The 26885-nt window shown below is 41.0% G+C and overlaps 1 protein-coding gene across 1 annotated transcript; it reads right to left on the bottom strand.

Moving 5' to 3' along the window:
• Positions 1-22552: 22552 nt before the first annotated feature.
• On the bottom strand, positions 22553-25226 carry LOC138882881 (uncharacterized). The gene is made up of 2 exons (XM_070163518.1): positions 24773-25226; positions 22553-22593 (listed from the first exon to the last, which is right to left on the bottom strand). Exons 1-2 carry the CDS (start codon positions 25224-25226, stop codon positions 22553-22555), a joined length of 495 nt encoding a protein of 164 aa, XP_070019619.1.
• Between the last annotated feature and the right edge of the window lie 1659 nt (positions 25227-26885).

Genomic DNA, 26885 nt, shown 5'->3' with positions numbered 1-26885 from the left:
AAGGTTTTCACCGATAAGACTCTCTCATTTTTACTTTCTCTTAGCTTTCGTCGCCTCATGGTGCCCATGAGGGTTTTCACCAATAAGACTCTCTCTTTTTTTGATTTCTCTTGCTTAAACCGGAGTGTTGCCCCTAATATGAATTCTCTTTACTTGTTTGATTTGGCATCTCTCAAAGACTGATCGGGAGGTCTTTCTTTGGACAACCATGTGGGTTCTTGGATATATTTGGAAAGAAAAGGGTATTAAAAAGGCTCCAAGCATCTCAAATGGGTTAGAATTACAACTTTTAGAATCAGATTTCTTATCACAATCACAACTTCTGCCCCAATTTTATGCTTGGGGATCTTTTGATATTTTATTTTACTATGATCGAGCCGTGAGGCTACCTACGTATCCTTAACAGGAATCAGGTCAAACGTAGTTCACACTTGAATTTCCTTGTCGTTATACTTTCTCTTTTCACTTTTTTTCTTTTCTCTTTTTTCTTTTCTTTCTTTTCTCTCTTTTTCGTTATTGATTCCAAAAGAGGGGTATGAAAGAAATAAATAAGGATCAAAAGGGAAAACAAAAAGGTAAAGTATTTAGATAGCAGAACAAATTGCCTTCGTCATTTCAATCTTCGAAATAATGCCAAATACAAACAATCAACAATTATACCAAAGAAATCATACATAATATCTCTTGACTGCATCAGAATTTATAGCCATGTCTATGCATTTTCCTTCGATATTTGCTAAACATAAAGCACCATTGGACAATACTCTGGTTATAATGAATGGCCCTTGCCAATTCGGGGCGAACTTGCCTTTTGCTTCAGCCTGATGTGGAAGGATACGTTTCAGTACTTGCTGACCCACTTCAAACTTTCGGGGACGCACCTTTTTGTTGTATGCTCTTGCCATTATCTTTTGATATAACTGGCCATGACACACTGCTGCCAATCATTTTTCATCAATCAAGTCCAATTGCTCCAAATGGGTTTTGACCCACTCATCATCATCAATCTAAGCCTCAGCGACAATCCGAAGGGACGAGATTTCAACTTCTGCAGGTATTACTGCTTCAGTGCCATATACCAACAAATAAGGAGTTACACCTACTGAAGTACGGATAGTAGTGCGATAACCCAACAACGCAAATGGTAATTTTTTGTGCCATTGTCTCGAACCTTCTACCATTTTTCGAAGTATCTTCTTTATGTTTTTGTTGGCTACCTCGACTGCGCCATTCGCCTTGGGACGATATGGGGTAGAATTGCGATGTGTAATCTTAAACTGTTGACATACCTCTTTCATCAAATTACTGTTAAGATTAGCACCATTATCCGTGATGATCACCTTTGGGATTCCGAATCGACAGATGATATTTGAGTGAACAAAATCGACCACTGCTTTCTTGGTCACCGATTTGAAAGTTTTGGCCTCAACCCACTTGGTGAAATAATCAATGGCTACCAGAATGAATCTATGCCCATTGGATGTTGTTGGCTCAATTGGTCCAATGACATCCATACCCCAAGCAACGAAGGGCCATGGTACGGACATTGTGTGCAACTCGGATGGCGGAGAATGAATTAGTTTTCCATGTACTTGGCACTGATGACATTTTTGCACAAAATTGATACAATCTCGCTCCATGGTGAGCCAATAATAACCTGCTCGGAGAATTTTCTTTGCCAGCACATATCCGCTCATATGTGGTCCGCAGAATATCGAATGTACTTCGGACATGACAACCGTAGCTTGTCTAGCATCTATGCATCTTAACAATCTAAGGTCTGGAGTTCTTTTATACAAAACTCCTCAACTTAAGAAAAACCCACTTGCCAACCGTCGAATTGTTCTCTTTTGATCCCTCGTGGCTTGCACTGAATATATCCTAATTCTGATGTACTCCTTGATATCGTGGTACCATGGTTCTCCATCAAGTTCTTCTTCTATCATGTTACAGTAAGCATGCTGGTCTCGGACTTAAATATGCAGAGGATCGACATAAGCTTTGTCCGGATGGTGTAACATTGATGTCAGGGTAGCCAAAGCATCGGCAACCTCATTATTGACCCTTGGAATATGCCTGAACTCCACTGATCTAAACCGTTGACAAAGATCATGCAAACATTGTCGGTACGGCATGAGCTTCAAATCTCGTGTTTCCCATTCTCCTTGAATTTGATGTACCAGAAGATCCGAGTCTCCCAAGACCAAGACTTTCTTTACATCCATGTCTGTAGCTAGCCTTAAACCCAAAATAGATGCCTCGTACTCAGCCATATTATTGGTACAATAGAAACGAAGCTGAGCTGTAACAGGATAGTGATGCCCTATTTCAGAAATAAGCACCGCCCCTATTCTTACTCCTTTTATGTTGGCAACCCCGTCAAAGAAAAGTTTCCAACCTGGTTTCTCAATCTGCTCCAGTTCGTCAATATGCATCACCTCTTCATCGGGAAAATAAGTTTTCAATGGCTCGTACTCATCATCGACTGGGTTCTCAGCCAAATGATCGGCCAATGCTTGGGCTTTCATCGCAGTCCGAGTCACATAGATGATGTCAAACTTTATGAGCAAAATCTGCCACTTCGCAAGTCTTCCTGTCGGCATAGGCTTTTGAAAGATATACTTCAACGGATCCAAGCGCGAAATGAGATAAGTAGTGTAGGATGACAAATAATGTTTCAATTTCTGAGCCACCCAAGTTAGGGCACAACATGTCCTTTCCAGGTGAGTGTACTTAACCTCATAAGCCGTGAACATCTTGCTAAGATAGTAGATGGTCTGTTCCTTTCTGCCGGTGATGTCATGCTGCCCCAGTACACAGCCAAATGAATTTTCCAAGACTGTCAAGTAAAGAATCAAAGGTCTCCCTGGTTTTGGCGGGACCAGCATAGGTGGGTTTAACAAGTATCCTTTTATCTCATCAAATGCTTCTTGACACTCATCAGTCCACTTGACCGTAGCATCCTTCTTCAGCAATTTGAAAATAGGCTCACAAGTTGTCGTGAGCTGAGCAATAAACTTGCTGATGTAGTTCAACCTCCCTAATAGACTCATCACTTCAGTCTTGTTCCTCGGGGATGGCATTCTTGGATAGCTTTGATCTTTGACGGGTCTAACTCAATGCCTCGACGGCTGATTATGAATCCTAACAATTTTCCGGATGGAACACCAAATGCGCACTTGGCAGGGTTAAGTTTGAGGTTGTACCTGCGAAGCCTCTAGAAAAATTTCCTCAAGTCTCCGACGTGGTCGGCCTTCTGCTTTGACTTTATGATTACATCATCTACGTACACCTCAATCTCCTTGTGTATCATATCATGGAACACATTAGTCATTACCATCATGTAAGTTGCCCCAGCATTTTTCAAACCAAATGGCATTACTCGGTAACAATAAGTTCCCCATGGTGTGATGAATGTCGTCTTTTCTGCATCTTCTTCATCCATTAAAATCTAATGATACCCTGCATAAGATCCAATCTCACGTTTGGCGTAATTATCGATCAAAATGTGGATGTTCAGTAGTGGGAAATTATCCTTTGGACTTGCTTTGTTGAGATTGCGGTAATCAACTCATACTCTAATCTTGCCGTCCTTCTTTGGTACTGGCACAACATTAGCTAACCAAACGGGATATCGTGTGACCCGAATAACCTTTGCGTCCAACTGCTTAGTGATTTCTTCCTTAATCTTCACACTCATATCAGTTTTGAACTTTCTCAATTTTTGCTTGACGGGAGGGAATGACGGGTCAGTAGGTAACTTGTGGACCACCAAATCAGTGCTCAAACCTAGCATGTCGTCGTATGACCATGCAAAAATATCTTTGTATTCAATCAGTGCTTTGATTATCTCTTCCCTGATCTTTGGTTCAAGGTGGACGCTTATTTTAGTCTCTCTGAAATTATCTGCATCCCCTAAATTGATGGCTTCTGTATTATTCAGGTTGGGTTTGGGTTTTCCTTCAAAGTGATTTAATTCCTTACTAATCTCTTCAAAAGCCTCATCCTCATCATATTCTGATTCGTCATCACACTCTACTTCTTGAATTACTATTTCAAAATCAGATTGATGTTTAAGACTGGGCTGAGGATTTCTCATGCATGCCATGTCATTATAACCAGCGTAAAAAGAACTGTATAGAAAAGAAAAGAAAAACAAAAAGGAAAACCATCAGGGATGATGAAGAAAGGGAAATTGCATTTCATTGAATGATAAAAGATAAAAAGGTTTGCACACTCAAACAGACTGAAAGATAATAATCTGGATTACAACCCTGGAATAACCCAAATACACTGAAAGAAAAATCAAAGCCCACTACCAAAGCTCCTTCCGAGTAGGAAGAGGAGTAGCTTCCCAATTACTGATCTTTGCACTTGGCCCAATGAATTGCACATCCGCTTGACTTGATCCTTCTCCAGTTTCCACCATGTTAACATCACTGAACAACCTCTCGAACCCCTTATCCAAATCTCCATCAACATCAATCAATGAACTGGGAACCGTTGTTGTTGGGTGCTTCTTGGCGCTAGGCCTAATAAATGATCTAGATAGCTGCGGGATGGGCTTTGGAAGGAACCACGCCTTTTCCCTCAACTTTTTGGCTCTTATTACATCTGCAGTTGTGGGCTTAAACCCCAGACCAAAGGTATCCAGGTTTTGGGCAGAGATACTGGCTATACGATGCCCTGTAACGAAGCACTCAAACCTTTGCCAGGTATGAAGCCATTCTTCAACATCTCAGAAGCCACCATGACTGACGCGGCTATTACTTTAGGAACTGGAATGCTTTTCCCTTATGGGATCTTTTCAACTGATACTGCGTCAAAGACCTGATATACCCATGGCCCTTTGTTGTCTTCAACTTCGATGAAAGGTATGATGGCATCACTTTGGTCACACATATTATCCTCACGTGCACCACAATTTATTGTCTGTCCCATTCAAATTTAACCATCTGATGCAAAGTAGACGGCACTGCCTTGGCGGCATGAATCCAGGGTTGCCCCAGCAAAAGATTATAAGAAACTGCCACGTCCAACACTTGGAATTCCATAGTGAACTCCACGAGCCCTATTGTCAGTTACAGAATTATATCACCTACTGAATCTTTGCCCCCGCCGTCGAACCCCCGAACACAAATGCTATTCTTGTGAATTCTATCATTATCCACTTTCAGCTTGTTCAACGTAGAGAGAGGGCAAATGTTCGCACTAGACCCATTATCGACTAGAACTCTGGTAACCATAGAATCTTCGCACTTTACCATCAAATAAAGGGCCCTATTATGCTCAGTACCCTCCACGGGCAACTCATCATCAGAGAAAGTAACTCTATTTGCTTTGAAGATTTTGTTGGCTATTTTCTCCAAATGATTCATGGAGATCTTATCGGGAACATGCGCTTTATTCAAGATTTTCATTAAAGCTTGACGGTGCTCATCCGAGTGGATTAGTAATGATAATAGCAAAATTTGAGCAGGCGTCTTTCTTAATTGTTCCACGATAGAGTAGTCTTGTAGCTTCATCTTCCTCAAGAATTCTTCTGTTTCTCCCTTGGTTATGGCCTTTTTTACCAGTGTCGGATTATCTTTTGTTCTTCTTAACTCCTCAGGAGTAAAACACCTTCCCGAGCGAGTCAAACCCTGGGCTTCACATACTTCTTCTTTGACCTCCTTCCCTTTGTACATCACTATTACCCGTTCGTAATCCCATGGAATAGCCTTGTTGTTGATTATTGGCAACTGGGTTACTGGCTTGATAATAACCCTATCTGTGCGGGCACCTTCCACGATTATGACAGGTTTGCTGGTAGCTCCTGGTACAATCACCTTCACCCCTTCCTGCTTGGTTGCAACCTTGCTTGAAGATCCCTTCTCAATTGCCACAAATGGCCCAACACTCTTTTTGCTCGACTTGAGCACCGACTCCTCACCTACTGATTATTAAATTGTCTTGACTCCACTGGACCGAATCATCATGATAGTCTGTGATGGCTTCTTGGGTTCCCCCTCCTCATGCACTATTTCAATTATATTTGCCTCCTAATGGGCTAGCATCGGATTCCTGTTGATATCGGGTGCCTCAGGAGCTTGAACTTCAATTCTATTGGTATCAATGAGCTCTTGTATCGCACTTTTCAAGTGCCATCACTTCTCTGTATCATGACCCGGAGTACCAGAACAACACTCACAGCGGACAGTATAGTCAAGATTCTTTGGAGGAGGATTTGGCAGTTTGGACTGTATCGGCCTCAGCTATCTAGCTATCTTAGCTTGTGGAACATATTAGTATATGATTCTCCCAACGGAGTAAAGGTTTTCTTTTTCTGCAACCTTTAACCCTTGAATGCTTGACTAGGCCGGAAACTTGGTCCGAGAGTGTTTTGGTAGGCTCATGGATGTGGGTAAGTATTTTCTGGAACGGGAGCACGCCATTGCGTGTAGGCAGGAGGTTGGTTGTATGCTTGTGCATGATGGACGGAAAAATGAGGTTCTGGTGGGGGATAGTAGTGTTGGGGTGGATTGTGGTGGTAAGTTTGTTGGTGGGATCGAGGTTGATTGTAGTGGTAAGGTGAGCCTCTAGATCCGGACCAAGTTCCTGAATCAATCATTGTCGCGTCCTCTCTCTTCTTTTTCCCAATCGCTCCTATGTCGCCCTGAATAGCCTGATTAGTTGCTTTGATGGCCGAATAGCTCATAATTTTATTTGACTTGAGGCCTTCTTCTACCATGCCTCCCATCTTCACCACTTCGTTGAATAACTTCCCCACAGCTGAGACCAGATGGCCATAGTAGGTAGGTTCTAAAGCCTGTAGGAAGTAATCCACCATCTCACTTTCCTTCATTGGGGGGTCTACTCTTGCTGCTTGCTCCCTCCATTGGAAACCATATTCCCTGAAACTTTTGTTGTGCTTTTTCTCTAGTTTAGTCAAGGACAGTCGATCTGGAATGATCTCAAGATTGTATTGGAACTGACAAGCAAATGCTTGCGCCAGATCATCCCATGTGTACTATCTTCCATGGTCTTGGCGGGTATACCATTCCAATGCTGATCCACTCAAACTCTGACTGAAGTAAGCCATTAACAATTCATCCTTTCCTCTCGCTCCCCTAATCTTGCAGCAAAAAACCCCTCAAGTGGGTTACCGGATCACCGTACCCATTGTATAGATCGAACTTGGGCATCTTGAAACCTGCCGGCAATTGCACATTCTGGAACAGACATAGGTCCTTGTAGGCCACGCTTACTTGCCCTCCCAATCCCTACATATCTCTGAATGATTGTTCTAAGTTTTTAACTTTCCTGAACATCTCCTCCTGTTCGGGATTTTTGACTGGTTTATCAGCTTCTATCGGGAGGTCAAAGCGAGGAGTATAGGAATGGGTTTCTGGAGCTTTGAAAGTGGGCTCCGAGGGGTAGTGTTGGTTGTCCTGGGCCTAGAACATAGGCTCGCTAGGAGATTTGTGGAGTGTAGCTGGTGGAGGTGCTACAAAAACAGGAGTTACTGGTGGAGGAGGGTATGGAATTGGTTTCGGGGGTGGAGATTGTGGTGTATGAGAAGTGGTGCCCCGGTAGTGTTGGTAAATGGGGAAAACTCGGGGACAGTCGGTGGTAGGATGATCCTGAGACTTAGCCGGTGGTGGGGTGAAGGTAGGATTAGCCCGGTAAGCTGGTGGTGGTTGTCCTTTAGCCTAGGCCAGATACATTTCGGCCATTTGTTGTTTCAATTTGTACATCTCTTCTTTCATGACATTAACGTCCAACTCTTCTCCCTCTCTTGAAGGATCGATGACACTGGTGTCTACATCTGGGATAGACATGATTATTTCACCTTTGGATCTGGTTTGGTATGGGTGGTGAACTAACTGCTTGAATTCTGGAAACAACAACAAAACTTGTTGGTGATTAGAGCTTAACAAATAGGCAACCGCACATAGGAATGCAATGCACCTAAGCAATTAGTCCTTTCTATCATGCATTTGCTCGGTTGCTTGTGTCATCCCGGCTTTTCCTATTTATGACCTTTCCCTTTTATTGTTACTCACGCCTATCCTTTATTCCCCTTTTTTCTTTCCATTTTATTCTTTTTCTTTTGGTTGTGGTCGAATCCTATGTAGATTGCCTACGTACCATGACCCCGCATGAATCAGACCGAGCGTAGTTCTGGCAATAAAGTGTAAAAATAAATAGCAAAATATTTTGGGATTTTCAATTCTTCTCATAAAAAGGAAATTCTTTGAACGATTCAAAACTAAAAGACTCAAAAGGAAAACAACATAATGACAATACAGACTTACTAACTGACTTACGGACTTCGACTAAAAGGTACAGACTCAAGTAAAATCAAGAATACATTAATGCTCCTAGCACCCGCGGGACAGCATTCGGTCTCGCCGCGGGCCTAAATGTGAGATCCCCTTGCAGTCGCTCCAAATCACTCATAACTTGGCGGACGAAAGTCATCACTGCAGCGAAAAAGGTGGTATGAGTCATGTCCTTGCACGCTTGGCACTTCATGATAATATAGTCAGTGATGTTTCTGGTCCTTTCTCTAATTCTGCTTTTTTTCTGAAGCAACCACCCTATCTGATGATTTTGGGCTCCTAACATTTGAGAGTCATGAAGGTGTTGATTTTGCAACTGCTGCATTCCTTCCTCCATTTGAGCCATCAGATCATAACAGTGCTCCCTATCAGCTTTGAAATCTTTAGCCTGCTTGACTGCCTCATTCTCGAGAGTGGCTATCTTTCTTCTTAGGATAGTGATGGTCCCTTCATAGTTCCTCTTCATTTGTTGCATAAACTGTGCCCGCTCTTCTGCCTTTTTTGTCCATTTTGCCCGGATTTTCGCTAGACTAGCTTCAGATTTTTCCAGGTCTTCTTGACACTCGAGGGTTTTCTTTTTCAGACCGCTTATGAGTCTTTTATCAGTCCGGCTTCTTTCCGGGTTTCTGGCAGTTATTTTTATCTTCTGGATCTGAGTTTTGAGGGCCTCATTTTCCTGAACTAGTTTTTTCTTTTCTCCCTTGTCTGCAGCGGCTTGAACACCATTTTCAAACTGAAGCTCCATGACTCGCCTTTCCAACTGGCTTATTTTGGCCCTGTACTCGTTTTCTTTGGTCAACCAGTCCCATTGCACCTGTGCCCCATCGGTGAATTGTTGGACATAGGGTCTTTTTGCGGGCCTCTCGGGGATCTAGAATCTTTTGCCGAACCAGGCAATGTACTTAGGGTCCATTTCACCTCTAACTAAATCTCGCACCATGGTCTTAGGTTCAAGAAACCTACATTCATTCCATATCTGGCGAATTTTCCCTTCTGGAAATGCGGCTTTTGGGCCCAGTTCAATGGCATATTTACTCAAATCTTCATCATTGGGGACAATTTGAAATCTTCTAATTGGCGCAAAACCCTGAAGGGAGCATAAGGCTAGATGCTCCGGATGCCCATTAAGAGGATACAACATACTTCAGCTGACGTGTACACTGCTTCGGTGACAGGAAGCCATCCGAATACCCACCCAATTTAATCAGTAGTCAAGGATCTCAAATATGTAATCCAAGCTTTAGTTCCTTCGGGGAATTCAATACCTGCCACCCGGCTTCCGAATTCTTCAATGTAGCTCAAACCGGTCAAACCGTAATTCATATACCCCAACCTGGTGGTAGAGATGTTCTTGCATCCATAATTGTAACAACAGATTGCAGCCTTGGAAGAACTTTTCCCCTTCCCTATAGATAGTCAAGGATCGGTAGATTTCAGATAAGATTAGAGGAACCACAGTGATGTTAGCTTTCTTGATTGCAACATCGATCATTCTCACAAGATCTATCTCTACATTACCATCTTTTCACGGACAAACCACAACACCCAAGAAGGCTACCATAAAAGCTAAACCTCGCCTTGCCTCCCATTTGTCTTTATTTTTGGCATGGGTTAGACCAGTATTCGGTTCTTCAAAACCTCGTGGGTTACCATACCGATGATACAAGAACTGGAGCGTGCAATACCCTTCAGATAAGTTTCCATCTTGAATATCCCGACTAATACCCAGCAAATCCAGAAATCTGTGGGGGGATACCGGTCTTGGTGCCAATGGGTATTGACTTCTAAGGTTTCCGTTAAGGCCTGCATAACCTGCAACTTCCTCCAATGTAGGTGTAAGCTCAAAGTTAGAAAAGCGAAATACATTGCGAGTCGGGTACCAAAAAGGTATTAAAGCTTCAATTATGTCCAACCTTGGCTTGACATTCAATAGTCCGACAAGGCCTCCCAGAACTTTTACCACTGTTTCTCTACTGCCTTTTCCTATATCATTCCACCACATATGGAAATTTAAAGGGATCTCATTAAGGACTGTGAAGGGTTCAATTTCGTTTGTGCTCATCCTGCACATTTATTAAGGTGATTATTTTGACCCAAAAAAGAAAAAGTAACACTATTTTTTCGAAAAATTTTCATTTCAAAAACAAACTCGGCTTCGCAAATATGGCCTTTAAACACTTCAAGGGAAGAAGATTTTAAGGCTGTGCCTGCTAACCATTAAAAATGACCCAAGGTGGCTGTTCTTGCAAAAATAGCCTTCCGGCGCCCTTTTGGGGACATTCGGCTTATTTTAAACAAGAATGGCATCACCCGACTTATTTGTGACAGAATCAAAATATTGTTGTTTTTGGGCTATTCTTGCAAAAAGGGAAAGTTGGACCCGATGAAGGTTGCCTACATATCCCACATTCGGTGAGAATCAAACTAGCGTAGTTCGGGCAAATAAAACTATTTTTGAAAACAAAACTCTTTTTTTTTCATTTCATTCTTCTCAAAAAAAAATTCGGCGGAGTTTCAGTACTATTTGGACATCGGTTTTTTTCAAAACAGGTGACTAACTCACTCAACCCTTATACCGCTATTTTCTTTTCCAACTTTTTTCTCATCATTCAAAAGTCGGTCAGCATGCGAACCCAAAGCAAATAAATGCACAAGTAGCACGTAAAATATGCATTAGTACGGTCTTTTTAATTTGGGTACACATGTCCTAAACGGACCCAACCCCTGTGTTGAGTTCCCAAAGTCAAATGCACGTGATGCAAACAAGCGTTCCTACTAGGGATCCAACATGAGGCTTTGTTATTATAGGTTTAAAACCCTGGGTTTATTGTTCTAGACCCGGCTTACCCGAGTGGACAGCTCGAGCCGAGAGGGGGGTAGCGTACCGGGAATACAGAAGCTTCACCGGTTTTGCAACTTGCCTGAACCTCGTTCTAAAATTGGGATATGACTCTAACAGAAAAGAAGTCACACGAAGTGAACACTTCCCAGATGATTTAGAAGACTCAGAGAGAAGAGGGTTTCGTAAAAATTTTATATACAATTCAAGCAATATCAAAGTGGTAAAAAGCAGCATTTAGCACATTAGGTTCAAATACGTAAAAATCAGATAATAAATAAAAGCCAACTATAACAGTTATTCCAAGATCGAATTCTGAACCTTGAACCAGAAGTTCTGGGTTTTGTCCCCAGCAGAGTCGCCAGAATTGTCATACCTCCTTTTTCCTACACCCGGAAGGGTATAAGGGAGTTTTTCCAATTAAAGGACAATTGAAACGGGATTTATTTCAATTAAAATTCAGAGTCGCCACTTGGGATAGTTTAATGGTGTCCCAAGTCACCGGTTCAAATCCCGAATCAAGGAAAGATTGACTCTGTTTGACAGTCCGCGAATACAGAAATTCGGGTAAGGAATTCTATTAACCCGAAAAAAGGTGTTAGGCATTCCCGGGTTCCGTAGTTTTAGCACGGTCGCTCAACTATTATTATTGTCTTATTATTTGATTTTAATACATTTTTTGAACCTATGTGCATTTTAACTTTAAAAATCGCTTTTATTTATTTTAAAGATGATTTGGCATCGTCTAAAACATGTCTTTGGACTGCGCCACATGAAATGCACCCGCAATCTGAAACACATTTTTATTCAACGTTATTAAGATTTGGATTTGGGTCACATTAAATGCACACCCGAGTTTAGAAAGGTAATATTATTAAAATAACGCGCCTAAAGCAACTACGCGTTTGCAACTTTGCGAGGGTCATGAAAATTCGCTAAATGGAACGCTTCGATTTCTAAGGATGAGCAAGATTAATTAAATGAGGGTCATGATTAATTTTACTATTTAATACGGCGCACCTCAAATAATTAAAGGAGTCTAATTAACTAACTAAAGGCTTAAAGTTATTTGAATTCCATCTAGGCGGGCAAACGGCTTAGTCTTTAAGAATCAATAAAATGGAATAACATTTGGTTATGTGGAACCCAATCAAAATAGGCACAAATCACATTTTGTTATTTTGCATATTGGAAAACAAAAGGCAAAGGCTTAATTGAAACCTGTGGCGCGTCTTGGACTCGAGGAAAACACTGGGTCAATGTTAAAGGCCCAATTGCCAAATCCAGCACCGAATTATAGTCATGCTCATTGTTTTAAATTAGAATCAAATGTTGTTTTCTAGACCAACACCAAAACATGTACACAAACACTCTTCAAAGTCATGAGAACCAAGTATATAAACATTTGGACTTACTAGTAGAACAAACGTCTAAGCCTAATTTCATTCATTAATCTAATCCAAAAATATTTAAACAAATAATTGACAGTGTTTTAAGAAATCTGAAACGAAAAATCCCACACCATGACTCTGAATTCTCTTTTGAAAGCACTCCTTGAAACTATAAAGTAAAAGATTCATTTCAAACACTCCTACAATACACAATGTTCATGGCAAGGAAGATATCTCACAATATCTTCAACAGAACACATCTTTATTTCTTTTTTTACATTAGCCTCTTTACCGTTAGCTCTAACATGAGATTACTACCAAACCAGGCAACCTTGAATGACATAGCCAAAACTAAAGAGAAACAAATCATGTAAAGGGAACAGTAGCTAATCAGTAGAGGAGTGACCTTAAAATCCAAAATAACTCAAATCCAAACTTCAAAGAGACAGACATCAACTACTTCCATTATAATTTTCATGAAACTGATGTGCTAATAAATACTTGCCAAAGTGAATATAGTCTATCCACCCAACTTTAATGCACAGCAATAGAGTTATGAATTACTAACACCACATCAACAACAGACCTACTATTGGGCTTAATACTTGCTGATTTGGCCAACCAATGGCCAAATCTACAACTACAGCCAATACTCAATGACAAAAGCCTTCAGTAACCCTTAAATAGACATCACTTTGAGCAGGATCACTGATTCCATATGAATAGGCATCATATATGCACATCAAAGCTAATTATGACACAAGTTTCAACATATGAATCTAATGAATCAAACAGTAATAAGTTCATGACATTAGACCCTTAATAGTGAATAAGAAATCATTCAAATACATGTGAAGCCACTGAGATATGCTGAATATCCAGAGTTAGGATTACAAACATTACATCATATCCATTAAAACTATAACAAGTTCAATTAAAGCTGAAAATAAACTAGGTGATAAACATTAAGTCATGATAAACTACTAGAATCAGACTTTGATACGAGGCTGAAGTTTAAATATTGGAGCATCAATTTTCATTCAACATTCATATTCCCACTCCAAGGATTCAAGAATGTACTTGATACAGCAAATAAGCAAAGAAAATCTGAGGTTAAGAAGGAGAAACAGCATCAACAAATTTGATTCAATAACCCAGCGACCAAACAAAACTTGAAAGCCAACTATTACTCAAAAAAACAACTAACGCCAGAAATCCTTTGTAACTTTCACGCAATGGAACTAACAAGGAAACTGGGCTAATTCCCACACAAAGGATAATAAATTTCAATGTTTCTTAGACTCAGCCCTTTTTCAGCTTTCTTAAACTCTATCTTCTTAACTCTCTCCGTGTTCTCTTCCGTATTCAGAGTCTTTTTCAGTATGTCTCTTCGTGTCTATAAATAATTGTTCAACTTAGTGCATTCACCACTATCAATTCAACTTTTCATTTCTTAATTATCCACTAGTTTAGTGCTTTTAATTAATTCAGTAATGCAATTTCTACCCTACCACTATTGAGAAGCTTCCTATGTTTTAAATTATCACAATTATAATAAACAGTAAACAAAAGACTAATACCTTCAACTGGATTGAAAAATCAAAATCAGCTATTAGATTGATTAACGACATACATGAATATGAACTAAAGAAAACAAATGGACAATTCACAATTTTAAACCTAATTCAAAACTTAATTAAATTGTTCAAAGACAAAGAAGAGAAGAAGAAGAGGCAGAGGTGGAATAGGCATTAAAATAAAAAGAAATGATACCGGGAAACTCACCGACTAAGCTGGAAATAAACTTGGTACCTGACTTTTCGATTTCATCGCCAAATAATGTTAGTCACTTGTTCTTTGTCAAAACAAGTGAATAACATTATTTTGTGACAAAATCAGCTCTAAAACTGGAACCATCATAATCAACCTCGAGTTTTAGGTTTGGCTCTTGGAACCCGGATTTGGGAATTAAGATTCGAGGGGTTTAGAAAGGATCTGAGGGAAAATACTTGGAGATTATGGAGGACGGGGGCATGGGGATTCCCTGGTATTAATTTAGGATTGATTGGAATTGGCACCGCCACCGGAGAATATTAGGACGTCGCTAGGGTTCATCCCTTCGAATCGATATTCGAAGAGCTCCAAGGATATTCGAAAGAAATGAAGTAGGGGTTTGGAAAGGGGAGGGTGAGAGGAGTCTATGGTGTATTTTTGGGGGTGATTGGCCACCGTCTGCCACCGTGGACGATTTCTGGCGGGTGGAATGAGGCGGTGAGACAGGGTCGTCTCTGAAGAGAGGTGAGAGACGAATGGGGGGGTTCTGATTTTGGGTATATTAAATCAATGATTTAATTAAGGCCGTTGGATGATTGAAATCCAACGGCTCGGATTGTATCGTTGATTGAAACGGGGTCATTTTAGTTAAGTGGGCTGGACTGGTTCAAGGGCGGGTCTGACTTGGGTCATGGGCGAGGTTAGGGGCCGTTCGATCAAGTGAGATCGACGGTCCTGATCAAACTATACCAAACGACGTCGTTTGATATGTCCTGGGAAGGACCAGATTTTTACATGGGTTTGGGCTGGATCGGGCAGGTTTGGCTGGGTAATTGTTTGGGCTTCTTAAATTAAATTTGGTCCAATTCTGATTTCTTTCTCTTTAATTCTTTTCCTTTTCTTTTCTTCCTTTTTTTTTTCAAAAAATTAAAACTAAAATCCTAAATTATAAAACCAAATCATCCTATCAAAAATACTAATTAACTCTAAATAATAATTATCCCAAATATTATTTACCAAATCAAAAAGAAAATCACAAAATTTCGACATTAAACACTAAAAATGCAAAATACGTTATTTTTTTTTAAATTTTTGTAAAACAACAATTCACTTAATTAATCTAAAAATGTAAAATTAAATCCTAAATGCAGATACTATATTTTTGTATTTTTAATGCATTAAACATGTACACAAACATATGCAAACAATCAGGAAAATAGCATAATAATTCCTAAAAATAACACATAATTAAAGAAAAGACCTAATTTTGGGAATTCTTTTGGAGTAATTCGTATGAGGCAAATTCACGTGCTCATATCCACTCCTGTGGGCGATTCTCTAGTTGTGGATCAGGTCTATCGGTCCTGTATGGTCACATTCTGCGGTTTCGAGACTAGAGCGGATCTCATGTTGCTTGATATGATCGATTTTGAGGTCATCCTGGGCATGGATTAATTATCTCCATATCACACCATCCTAGATTACCATGTCAAGACTATTTCATTAGCGACGCCAGGGTTGCCGAGGTTGGAGTGGAGGGGTTCCATAGTTGATACATCTAGTCGGGTTATCTCTTTCCTGAAGGCTCGGCATATGGTCGAGAAGGGGTGTTTGGCTTATCAAGATTATGTTTGGGACACCACTACAGAGTTTCCGACGATTGATTCAGTTCCAGTAGTTTGGGAGTTCTCCGATGTGTTTCCTTCTAATCTTCCTAGTATGCCACCAGATCGCGATATTGATTTCTGTATTGATTTGGATCTAGTAACCCAGCCTATATCTATTCCACTGTACTGTATGGCTCCTAAAGACTTGAAGGAGCAGCTTGAGAAGTTGTTATAAAAGGGGTTTGTTAGACCCAGTGTATCACCTTGGGGTGCACCAGTGTTATTTGTGAAGAAGAAGGATGGGACTATGCGGATGTGCATTGATTACTGCTAGTTGAACAAAGTCGCCATCAAGAACAAGTATTCGTTGCCTCGTATCGATGATTTGTTTGACTAGTTGCAGGGTGCTAGGGTGTTCTCTAAGATCGACTTGAGATCAGGGTACCATCAGTTGAAGATTCGGGACTCAGATGTTCCGAAGACTGCATTCCGGACTAGATATGGCCATTATGAGTTTTTGGTGATGTCCTTTAGCTTGACTAATGCCCCAACAACATTTATGGACTTGATGAACAGGGTGTTCAGACCTTATATTGATTCCTTTGTTATCGTCTTTATTACGACATCTTGATATACTCGCGTAGCTTGGGGGAGCACGAGCAGCATTTGAGAGTAGTGCTTCAGACATTGCGAGAGCAGAAACTATATGCTAAGTTCTCCAAGTGTGAGTTTTGGCTAGAGTCAGTGGCATTCTTGGGGCATGTTGTGTCAGGAGAGGGTACTAATGTGGATCCCAAGAAGATTGAGGCAGTTCAAATTTGGCCACATCCTACTTCTGTGACCGAGATCAAGAGTTCCTGGGATTAGCAGGCTATTACAGACGATTCGTGCAGGGCTTTTCATCTATTGCATCACCTCTGACTAGATTGACCTAGAAGGATGCTCCTTTCCCTTGATCCGATGATTGTGAGGAGAGCTTTCAGAAGCTCAAGACAGCTTTGGCTACAGCACCAATTCTTGTGTTGTCTTTGGGTTCGGGGATGTATACGGTATATTGCAATGCTTCGCGAGTTGGATTGGGATATATATTGATGCATGAGGGGTGAGTTATTGCATATGCTTCGTGCTAGCTTAAGATCCATGAGAAGAATTATCATGTGCACGATTTGGAGTTGGCCGCGATTGTTCATGCTCTTAAGATATGGAGGCATTATTTGTATGGGGTGTCATGTGAGGTTTATACTAATCATCGCAGCTTACAACATTTGTTCAAGCAGAAGGATCTTAATTTGAGGTAGCGCAGGTGGCTTGAGTTACTGAAGGACTATGACATCACCATTCTTTATCATCTGGGCAAGGCAAATGTAGTCACAGACGCCTTAAGCAGGAAGGCAAAGAGTATGGGTAGCTTGGCATTCATTCTAGCATAGGAGAGGCCACTAGCTTGGGATATTCAGTCCTTGGCTAATAGACTTATGAGGTTGGATATTTCAGAGCATAGCCGAGTTCTTGTGTGTGTTGTTGCTCAGTCTTCATTATTGGGGCAGATCAAGGCCCGATAGTTCGATGATCCACATTTGATGGTTCTCAGAGAGACGGTGCTACAGGGTAATGCCAAGGAGGTTTCTATCGGCGAGGATAGTGCTTTGCAACTCCAGGGTCGCCTATGTGTTCCTAATGTTGATGGCCTGAGAGAGAGGATTCTAGAGGAGGCACACAATTTGCGGTATTCCATTCATCTGGGTGCTACGAAGATGTATCGTGACTTGAGGCAGCATTATTGGTGGCGGAGGATGAAGAAAGACATAGTGGAGTACGTGGCGAGGTGTTTGAATTGCCAGCAGGTCAAGTATGAATACTAGAGGCCGAGTGGCCTACTTTAGCAGATGCCTATACTAGAGTGGAAGTGGGAGCGCATTACTATGGACTTCGTGGTTGGGTTGCCCCGGACTTTGCGGAAGTTTGATCAAATGTGGGTCATTGTTGACAGGTTGACCAAGTTGGCCCACTTTATTCTAGTGGCGACTACTTATACAGCAGAGAGGTATGCTCATATTTACATTCGAGAGATAGTCCGATTGCACGGTGTGCCTATTTCCATCATATCAGATGGAGGCCCTCAGTTCACTTCCCATTTCTAGAGAGTTGCTTAGAGTGAGTTGGGGACCTGTGTAGAGCTTAACACAACATTCCATCCTCAGACCGACGGGCAGTCCGAGTGGATAGTTCAGATTTTGGAGACATGCTCAGAGCATATGTGAATTGACTTTGGAGGACAGTGGGATCAATTCTTGCCCTTGGCAGAGTTTGCGTACAACAACATCCATCAGTCCAGCATAGAGATGGCTCCATTCGAGGCTTTATATGGTCGACGGTATTGTTCTCCTATCGGGTGGTTTAAGCTTGGTTAGGCTAAGTTATACATTATAGACTTGGTGTAAGATGCCTTGGACAAGGTAAAGTTGATTTAGGAGAGGTTTCGCACAGCTTAGTCCAGACAGAAGAGCTACACAGATCAGAAGGCGCGTGATGTATCATTCATGTTTGGAAAGAGGGTTCTCTTGAATGTCTCGCCAATGAAAGGCATTATGAGGTTCAGGAAGAAGGGCAAGTTGAGCCCGAGGTTTATTGTCCCCTTTGAGGTATTGAGATGAGTTGGGGAGGTTGCTTACGAGCTTGCTTTATCCCCCAGCTTATCGGGAGTTCATCTGATTTTTCATGTATCAATGCTTCGGAAGTATCATTCCGACTTGTCCCATGTGTTAGACTTCAGTACTATTCAGCTGGATGAGAGTTTGGGTTATGAGGAGGAGCCAGTTGCCATTATTGATAGACAGGATTGCCAATTGAGGTCCAAGAGGATTTCTACGGTGAGGGTCCAGTGGAGGGGCCAACCAGTCAAGGAGGTGACTTGGGAGTCCGATGAGGACATGTGGAGCAGATATCCACATCTATTCAGCAGCTCATGTACTTTTCTATGTCCGTTCGAGGATGAATGTTTGTTTAAGAGGTGGAGAATGTAATGACCTGACTGGTCATTTTGCTTTTTAGAACCCCATTCCCTTAAATAAAACTTCCCCCGCTTGCTTTAACTAACTTACGACCTGCGGGGATAATTGGTTCGGGATTTGGAAGAGATTGGGTTAAAATATGCTCATTTGATCCCTTAAGATTTTCTTAAAAGGCTAAGTTTGACTTTGGTCAACATTTTGAGCAAACGGACCCGAATTCATGTTTTGACAATCCTGGAGGGTCCGTAGGAAAATATGGGATCTGGGCCTATGCCCGGAATCAAATTCCGAGGTCCCTAGCCCGAGTAATGAATTTTTATTAGAAATTGTTAAACTGAAATTCAAAGGATTTAAAGAAACTAATTAATGATTGATCACATTGGTATTTGGCTCGTATGTTGATTCTGAAGCCCAGTACAGGTCCAATATAACATTTAAGACTCGCCCACCAAATTTAGTGTCAATCCGAGTAGTATAAGCATGCTTCGGCACGTTAGAAGTGAATTCAAGAACTTGAAGTTCATAAGTTTGATTCAATTGGTTTTAGGGGTGATTCATAGCTTTAGCATTGTTTCAGGTGTTCCGAAGGTGCGAGCGGGTTCGTTGCATGATTTCAGACTTGTCGGTATGCTCGGGCGGGGCCCGGGAGCCTCGAGCGTCAATCGTTTGAGGCTCGAGTGATGTTGGAAAAGTTGAAAAGGGCTGAAGCATCTGGTATCTGTCATAACCGCACCTGCAGTTGAACGGCCGCAGGTGCGAGACCGCAGAAACGGTCGCCCTCTCGTAGATGCAGCCAAGGTAGGCCAGGCCAGAAACCGCAGAAGCAGCTCCCAAGCCGCAGAAGCGGATCCGCAGAAGTGGTCCCAGGCCGCTTAGTCAATTCTTCAGATGCGGTCTCTTTCTCACAGAAGCGGGACCGCAGATGCGGTCCCCTAACCGCAGATGCGAAAATCAGTGAAGCAGTGAGCTTCATTTAATACGGGTTCTAAGTCATTTTTACCAGTTTTACTCCTCCATTGGGAGATTTTGGGAGCTTTTGAGAGAAGACTTCCACCTAGCATCTTGAGGTAAGTTTATCCCACCTATTCCTAGTTTAATACTTGTGTCTTAGATAGATTAAACACTAGAATTAAGGTAAAATCATAGGGTTAGAGCAAAACCTAGGGTTTTGACAAAGTTAGATTTAACCACGAAATTTGTTATGAAATGAATTAGAAAGTATATATTATTGATCCCTAGGTTATAGAGAACAACTTCCTTCGAAAATTTTTGGAATCTAGGCACGTGGGCCCGGGGTCGGATTTTAGGGAACTTGTATTAAGGGTTGGAAAATTGCTTAAATAGCTAGAATATGATCATGTGAGCTTATATTGACTAGTTCCTACCTCATTTAACTAGTTTTGGATCGTTCGGCTCCGAATTGAGGGTTTGGACTCGTTCTTGGTTTTGGAAGTACACTTTGGAGCGAGGTAAGTCTCCTTTCTAACCTTGTAAGAGGGAATTGTCCCCATATGTGTAATAATTGAATAATTTGCTATTAAATGTGGGGGCTACGTATGCACTAGGTGACGAGAGTCCGTGCGTAGCTACTATTATGTTAATTGTCCGGGTAGTCTAGGACCCGTATCATGCTATATTTGTGAATGCCTATATTTTCTTGCTAATGTGATCACTTAGGATATGCTAGAGACTTGGAAAGGAATATAAGTGAACGTATATACTTGTTAAACCCTTGTATGCATTTATTTGAACATAAATGCGCCTTCATGTGTTTCCTGATATTAATTGATATTTGTGGATCGGGCCGATCGCCTCGGTGGAAATAGATGCATTTATGGTTTGCGCCATTCGACCCTGTGGCAGTGCACAGTTTATTTTCTGCTGGATCGGGCCGTCGACCTCGGCATAATGTGCGCATGATATTTATGTGAAATCTTGTCCATGACTTGTTATGCTAAGTGTTTGAAATGTAAATGGCTAGCTGCAATATTGTTAAGAACATGACTTGTTACCTCTTGTTGCAAACTGTGGATTATTTGTGACTCTCATGCTTAGCATAACACTTTATTATATTATTTGACCCTAGTAATTATCAAGTCGACCTCTCATACTTCTTCGAGATTAGACGAGATACTTACTGGGTACATATTGTTTATGTACTCATACTACACTTCTGTACTTAATTGTACAAGATCTAAGACAGGTACATCTTGCTATCAGTCTGGTGCGTGCCCCTGATTCATAGTCCGAGACTTCCACGATGAGCTGCTCCCTTCCTGTGTCGTTCAGCAGCTTGATGGAGTCGTTCTTTACTTTTGCTGTCTATTCTATCTCGGACAGTAGGATAGATTTATTCTTTTGTATATTCCACTAGTTGCCCACTACTTGTGATACTAGGTCTTGGCACACACGTTAGTAGACTATTCTTTTGGGAACTTGTATAATTATTTTGGTATATTACTGGTTATTTCTTGTTTTAACTTTGACTTAAGAAATTACTGCAATTATTTTGGTAAAAGTAAAATGAGAACTTACTTGGTACTTCGGCGTTGGCTTGCCCAGCAATGGTGTTGGGCGCCATCATGACCTATTATGGAAATGGGTCGTGACAATAATACTATATTAGAAATAAATTTTTGGTACTACCATCATTATAATCTTAAAGGCAACATTAAATTCTAGAAGTACTTTTGAATGAACACGGAAATTGCACGTTAAATATACATTATTTAGTTATATTTAAATTATTTTAAACAAAAATTATACAACTATAAGGCAATTCGCTGTAACGCTCCTGGTAACCATAACTCGAATAGCATGAAATTGTTCTTCCATCCAAGAACTTGAAAATACAAGAATCAGATGGCCTACTAATATTTGTATTCTCTTCATCTGATCATATAGGGAAAGCAACATCGAATTGAACCACGGAAACTTCTTCTCCTTGTGATTAGCCATTCTTCTCTTCAGACAAAAAATCATGCAATCTTGGAGGAAAGCAAAAAAAGTTAGTTATTTTATATTCTTTTGACTATCAGATATATTAATTTTATCCAAAAATCGATTTTGTATGTGCATTCATTAATTGTCATCATGTTTGTTAAGATTATTGAATTTTAAACTTGTAATTAAGTTTGGGTTATATGGAACTGTAATACATTTTCATATTATATTTTAACTCTTTCTTGCTAAAATAATATATCTTTATTATCACGACCCAAATTCCATCTTAGGCCATGATGGCACCCAACACCGTTGTTAGGCAAGCCAATACTAATCAAATAGCAAATCCTTATTTATGTAGTTGACATGTGATAAATTCCATTATAGATTTAAGAAATTTATAGTTTTAAGGACTTAAGCATATTTAAATGAAAGAAATAAATGCGAATCTAAATCATGAAGACAAGCCAAAACATCACTAATGTGTGTGTTAAGACCTGGTGTCACAAATGTGTAGGCAATCTAGTAGAATATACAAAACCATACTATCCTACTGTCTGGAAAAGGAATAGACAAGAACATAAAGACAAAAGCGAGACTCCAGCTGTTGCAGGTCGGCTCAAAAGGGCAGCTCACCGGAATATATCGAGCTGAGGAGTCCAGTCTATGTGCCGGACTGATGGCCAGATGCACCTTCCTCAAAGCCTGTACAATCAAGTACAGAAGTGTAGCATAAGTACATAAGAATATGTACCCAGTAAGTATCACGCCTAACCTCGCATAAATAGTGACGAGGGGTCGACTCCGACACTTACTAGGGCCAGCAAATATAATAATGTGAAGTTCAATATATTTAATTCATAGTGTATGTAGATAACAACAAGCTCAAACAATAATAATTATTGAAATCCTTTCATCCAATTAATAAAACTAGGCACTTTCCTCATTTAAATTGGTGACCATTCCAGCAATAAGTCATACGAATTATAAGGGTTCCGGTTCTATTATCACACACAAATACCATCGAGGACGTTCGGCCTGATCCAACATAAAAGTAAAATGTGTACTGCCCAGGGTCGAACGACGCGAATCATAGATGCATCTATTTACCCCGCTCGCGAATCATACATGCGACGTGGTAAAAGCATAACCCCGCTCGCGAATTATCCATGCGACGCGGTCAAACATAATTTTCATCATTTAATTCACAACACTTCTTTGATTGTTTCTCAAAAATGAAGACAATTCTCTTAAAATAGTAGCTATGCACGGACTCTCATCACTTCGTGCGTATGTAACCCCCATAATTAATCACATATTAATTAAGTTCACCTATGGGGAAATTTCCCCCCTTACAAGGTTAGAAAAGAGACTGACCTCGTTTCGAGCCTACTTCTAACTCAAGAACGCGTTCAAATTCTCAAACCTGAGCCGCACAATCTGAAACTATTCAAATAGTGTAAAAACCAATCATTATAGGCTTATAAGTCCATATTCAAGCTATTGAAGTGATTATCCAACTCCAAAGACAAGATTCCTAAAATTCACCCCCAAGCACACATGCCCGGATTTCGGAAACTTTTGAAGAAAGTTGTTACCCATAACCTAAGGATCAAGAATGTGTGAGTTTTACTTCATTCCATAACGAATTTCGTGGTTAAATCTTGTTTTTATCAAAACCCTGGGTTTTAATCTAATCCCATAATTTTTACTAATCTTTGTGTGTTAATCTACCGAAAAATCAAGTATTAAACTCACATTAAGTAGAAATAACTTACCTTAAAGTGCTAGGTGAAAGCCCCCTTCCAAAAAGCTCTGAAAATCGCCTAAAGTGTAGAGGTCAAATGAAATAAATGGCCTAAGTCCCATTTTTAAAAGTTGTGCACATGCCTCAGATGTTGCATTTGCGACCTCTGGTTCGCAAATGCGAAGGTTGCAATTGCGACAAAAGCATCGCAAATGCGAACCTGTGCTCCCTCTGCAAGGGTCACAAATGTGATAGTTGGGTGTCCCTGCTGTGTTCACAAATGCGAACAAAATGTCACAAATGCGACGACTGCCCAACTCAGGCATCTTCGCAATTGCGAAGCCTTCCTCGTAAATGCGAACAAATCCTCGCATTTGCGAGACCTGTAACAGCTGCCCAGAAATACCTTAAAACTGGAGTGTATTTACTCCCAACACACGTTCGAAACTCACCGGCTCCCTTGAGGCTCCACACCAAATACTCACACAAGTCTAACAACATCATACAAACTTGCTCGCGCGATCGGAACACCGAAATAACATCAAAAACTAAGAATCACCACCCAAAACCAATGAATCAAATTTAAGAACTTCAAGTTCTTCAATTTACTTTCAGCGCTTATACTACTCGGATTGACACCAAATTTTGCGGGCAAGTCTTAAATGACATAACGGAACTATTCCCGATCTCGGAATTCCGTTTGGACCTCAATATCACCAAAATGTGTTCCAAATCAAATTTATAGAACTTTTAAAGCCTTCAAGAACCAACTTTTACTATTATGCGCTAAAATGCGCTCGGGTCATCCAAAATCCAATCCGGACATACGCCCAAGTCCGAAATCATCATATGAACCTATTGGAACCATCAAATCCTAATTCCGAGGTCGTTTACTAAAAATGTTGACCGAAGTCAAACTTGGCCTTTTAGGCCAACCTTAAGGAACCAAATGTTCCAATTTCAACCCAAACTCTTCCAAATCCCGAACCAACCATCCCCGCAAGTCATAAATCAGTTAAACCACATACAAGAAGTCTTATTTAGGGCAACGAGGTTCTAAAAAGAAAAACGATCAGTCAGGTTGTTATATTCTCCACCTCTTAAACAAACGTTCTTCGAACGGGTTTAGATTCATACCTGAAGTGTTAAACAAGTGTGGATATTTGCTCCGCATGTCCTCGGATTCCCAGGTCGCCTCCTCGACTGGTTGGCCCCTCCATTGGACCTTTACTGCAGAAATCCTCTTGGATCTCAACTGGAGATCTTGTCTATCAACAATGGCAACTAGCTCATCCTCATAGCCCAAGCTCTCATCTAGCTGAATAGTATTGAAGTCTAACACATGAAACAAGTCAGCGTGATACCTCCGAATCATAGACACGTAAAAAACTAGATGAACTCCCGATAAGCTGGGGGGTAAAGCAAGTTCATAAGCAACCTTACCAACTCGCCTCAACACCTTAAATGGGTCTATAAACATTGGGCTCAACTTGCCCTTCTTCCCGAATCTCATAATACCCTTTATCGGCGAGACTTTCAAGAGAACCCTCTCGCTGACCATGAATAATACATCACATGCCTTCTGATCCATATAACTCTTCTGTCTGGACTGAGTTATGTGAAGCCTTTCCTAAATTAACTTTACCTTTTCCAAGGCATCTTTCACCAAATTTGTACCATACAACTTAGCCTCACCAGGCTCAAACCACCCGATAGGAGAATGACCGACCATACAAAGCCTCAAATGGAGCTATTTAGATGTTGGACTAATAACTGTTGTTGTAAGCAAACTCGGCCAAAGGCAAGAACTGATCCCATTGCCCTCCAAAGTCAATCACACATGTCCTGATCATGTCCTTCAGAATTTGAACTGTCCGCTCCAACTACCCGTCGGTCTGCGGGTGAATTGTTGTGCTGAGCTCTACACGGGTCCCCAATTCACTCTATACGGCTCTCCAGAATTCGGAAGTGAACTGAGGACCTCTATCTGATATGATGGAAATAGGCATACTGTGCAACCGAACTATCTCCCGAATGTAGATCCGAGCCAAACTCTCTGAAGTATAAGTAGTCATAACCGGAATGAAGTGTGCCGACTTGGTCAACCTATCAACAATGACCCAAACTGCATCATACTTCCGCAATGTCCACGGCAACTGAACTACGAAGTCCATAGTAATGCGCTCCCACTTCCACTCAGGTATAGGCATCTGCTGAAGTAGGCCACCTGTCCTCTGGTTCTCGTACTTAACCTGCTGGAATTTCAAACACCTAACCACATACTTAACTATATCTTTCTTCATCTGCCGCCACCAATAACGCTGCCTCAGGTCACGGTACATCTTCGTAGCACCTAGATGAATCGAATACCGTGAGTTGTGCGCCTCATCTAGAATCCTCTGCCTCAAACCATCGACATTAGGAACATATAGGCGACCCTGGAGTCGCCGAACACCATCCTCGCCAATAGAAACCTCCTTGGTACTACCCTATAGCATTGTCTCTCTAAGAAATGCCAAATGTGAATCATCGAACTGCCGAGCTTTGATCTGCCCCAATAATGAAGACTGAGAAACAATACATGCAAGGACCCGGCTGGGCTTTGAAATATCTAACCTCACAAGTCTGTTAGCCAATGACTGAATGTCCAAAGCTAAAGGTCTCTCCTCTACTGAAATGAATGCCAAACTACCCATACTCTCTGATTTCTTGCTTAAGTAATCCGCGACCACATTTGCCTTGCCCAGATGATAAAGAATGGTAATGTCATAATCCTTCAGTAACTCAAGCCATCTGCGCTGCCTCAAATTAAGATCCCTCTGCTTAAACAAATGTTGTAAGCTGTGATGATCAGTGTAAACCTCACATGATATCCCATATAGATAATGCCTCAATATCTTAAGAGCATGAACAATCGCTGCTAACTTTAGGTCGTGTACGAGGTAATTTTTCTCATGAATCTTTAGCTGACGTGAAGCATATGCAATAACTCGCCCCTCCTGCATCAATACACAACCTAAGCCAACACGCGAAGTGTCACAATATACCATATACATCCTCGAACCAGAAGGAAACACTAGAATCGATACCGTAGTAAAAGCTGTCTTGAGCTTCTGAAAGCTCGCCTCATAATCATCGAACCAACAGAAAGGAGCACCCTTCTGGGTCAATCTAGTCAAAGGTGATGCAATGGATGAAAAGCTCTGCATAAACGGGTGGTAGTAACATGCTAACCCCATGAAGTTCCTAA

The sequence above is a fragment of the Nicotiana sylvestris genome, chromosome 12, assembly GCF_000393655.2.
Source record: "Nicotiana sylvestris chromosome 12, ASM39365v2, whole genome shotgun sequence".
Classification (NCBI taxonomy): Eukaryota; Viridiplantae; Streptophyta; class Magnoliopsida; order Solanales; family Solanaceae; genus Nicotiana; species Nicotiana sylvestris.
This window is presented reverse-complemented; position numbering and strand designations above follow the sequence as displayed.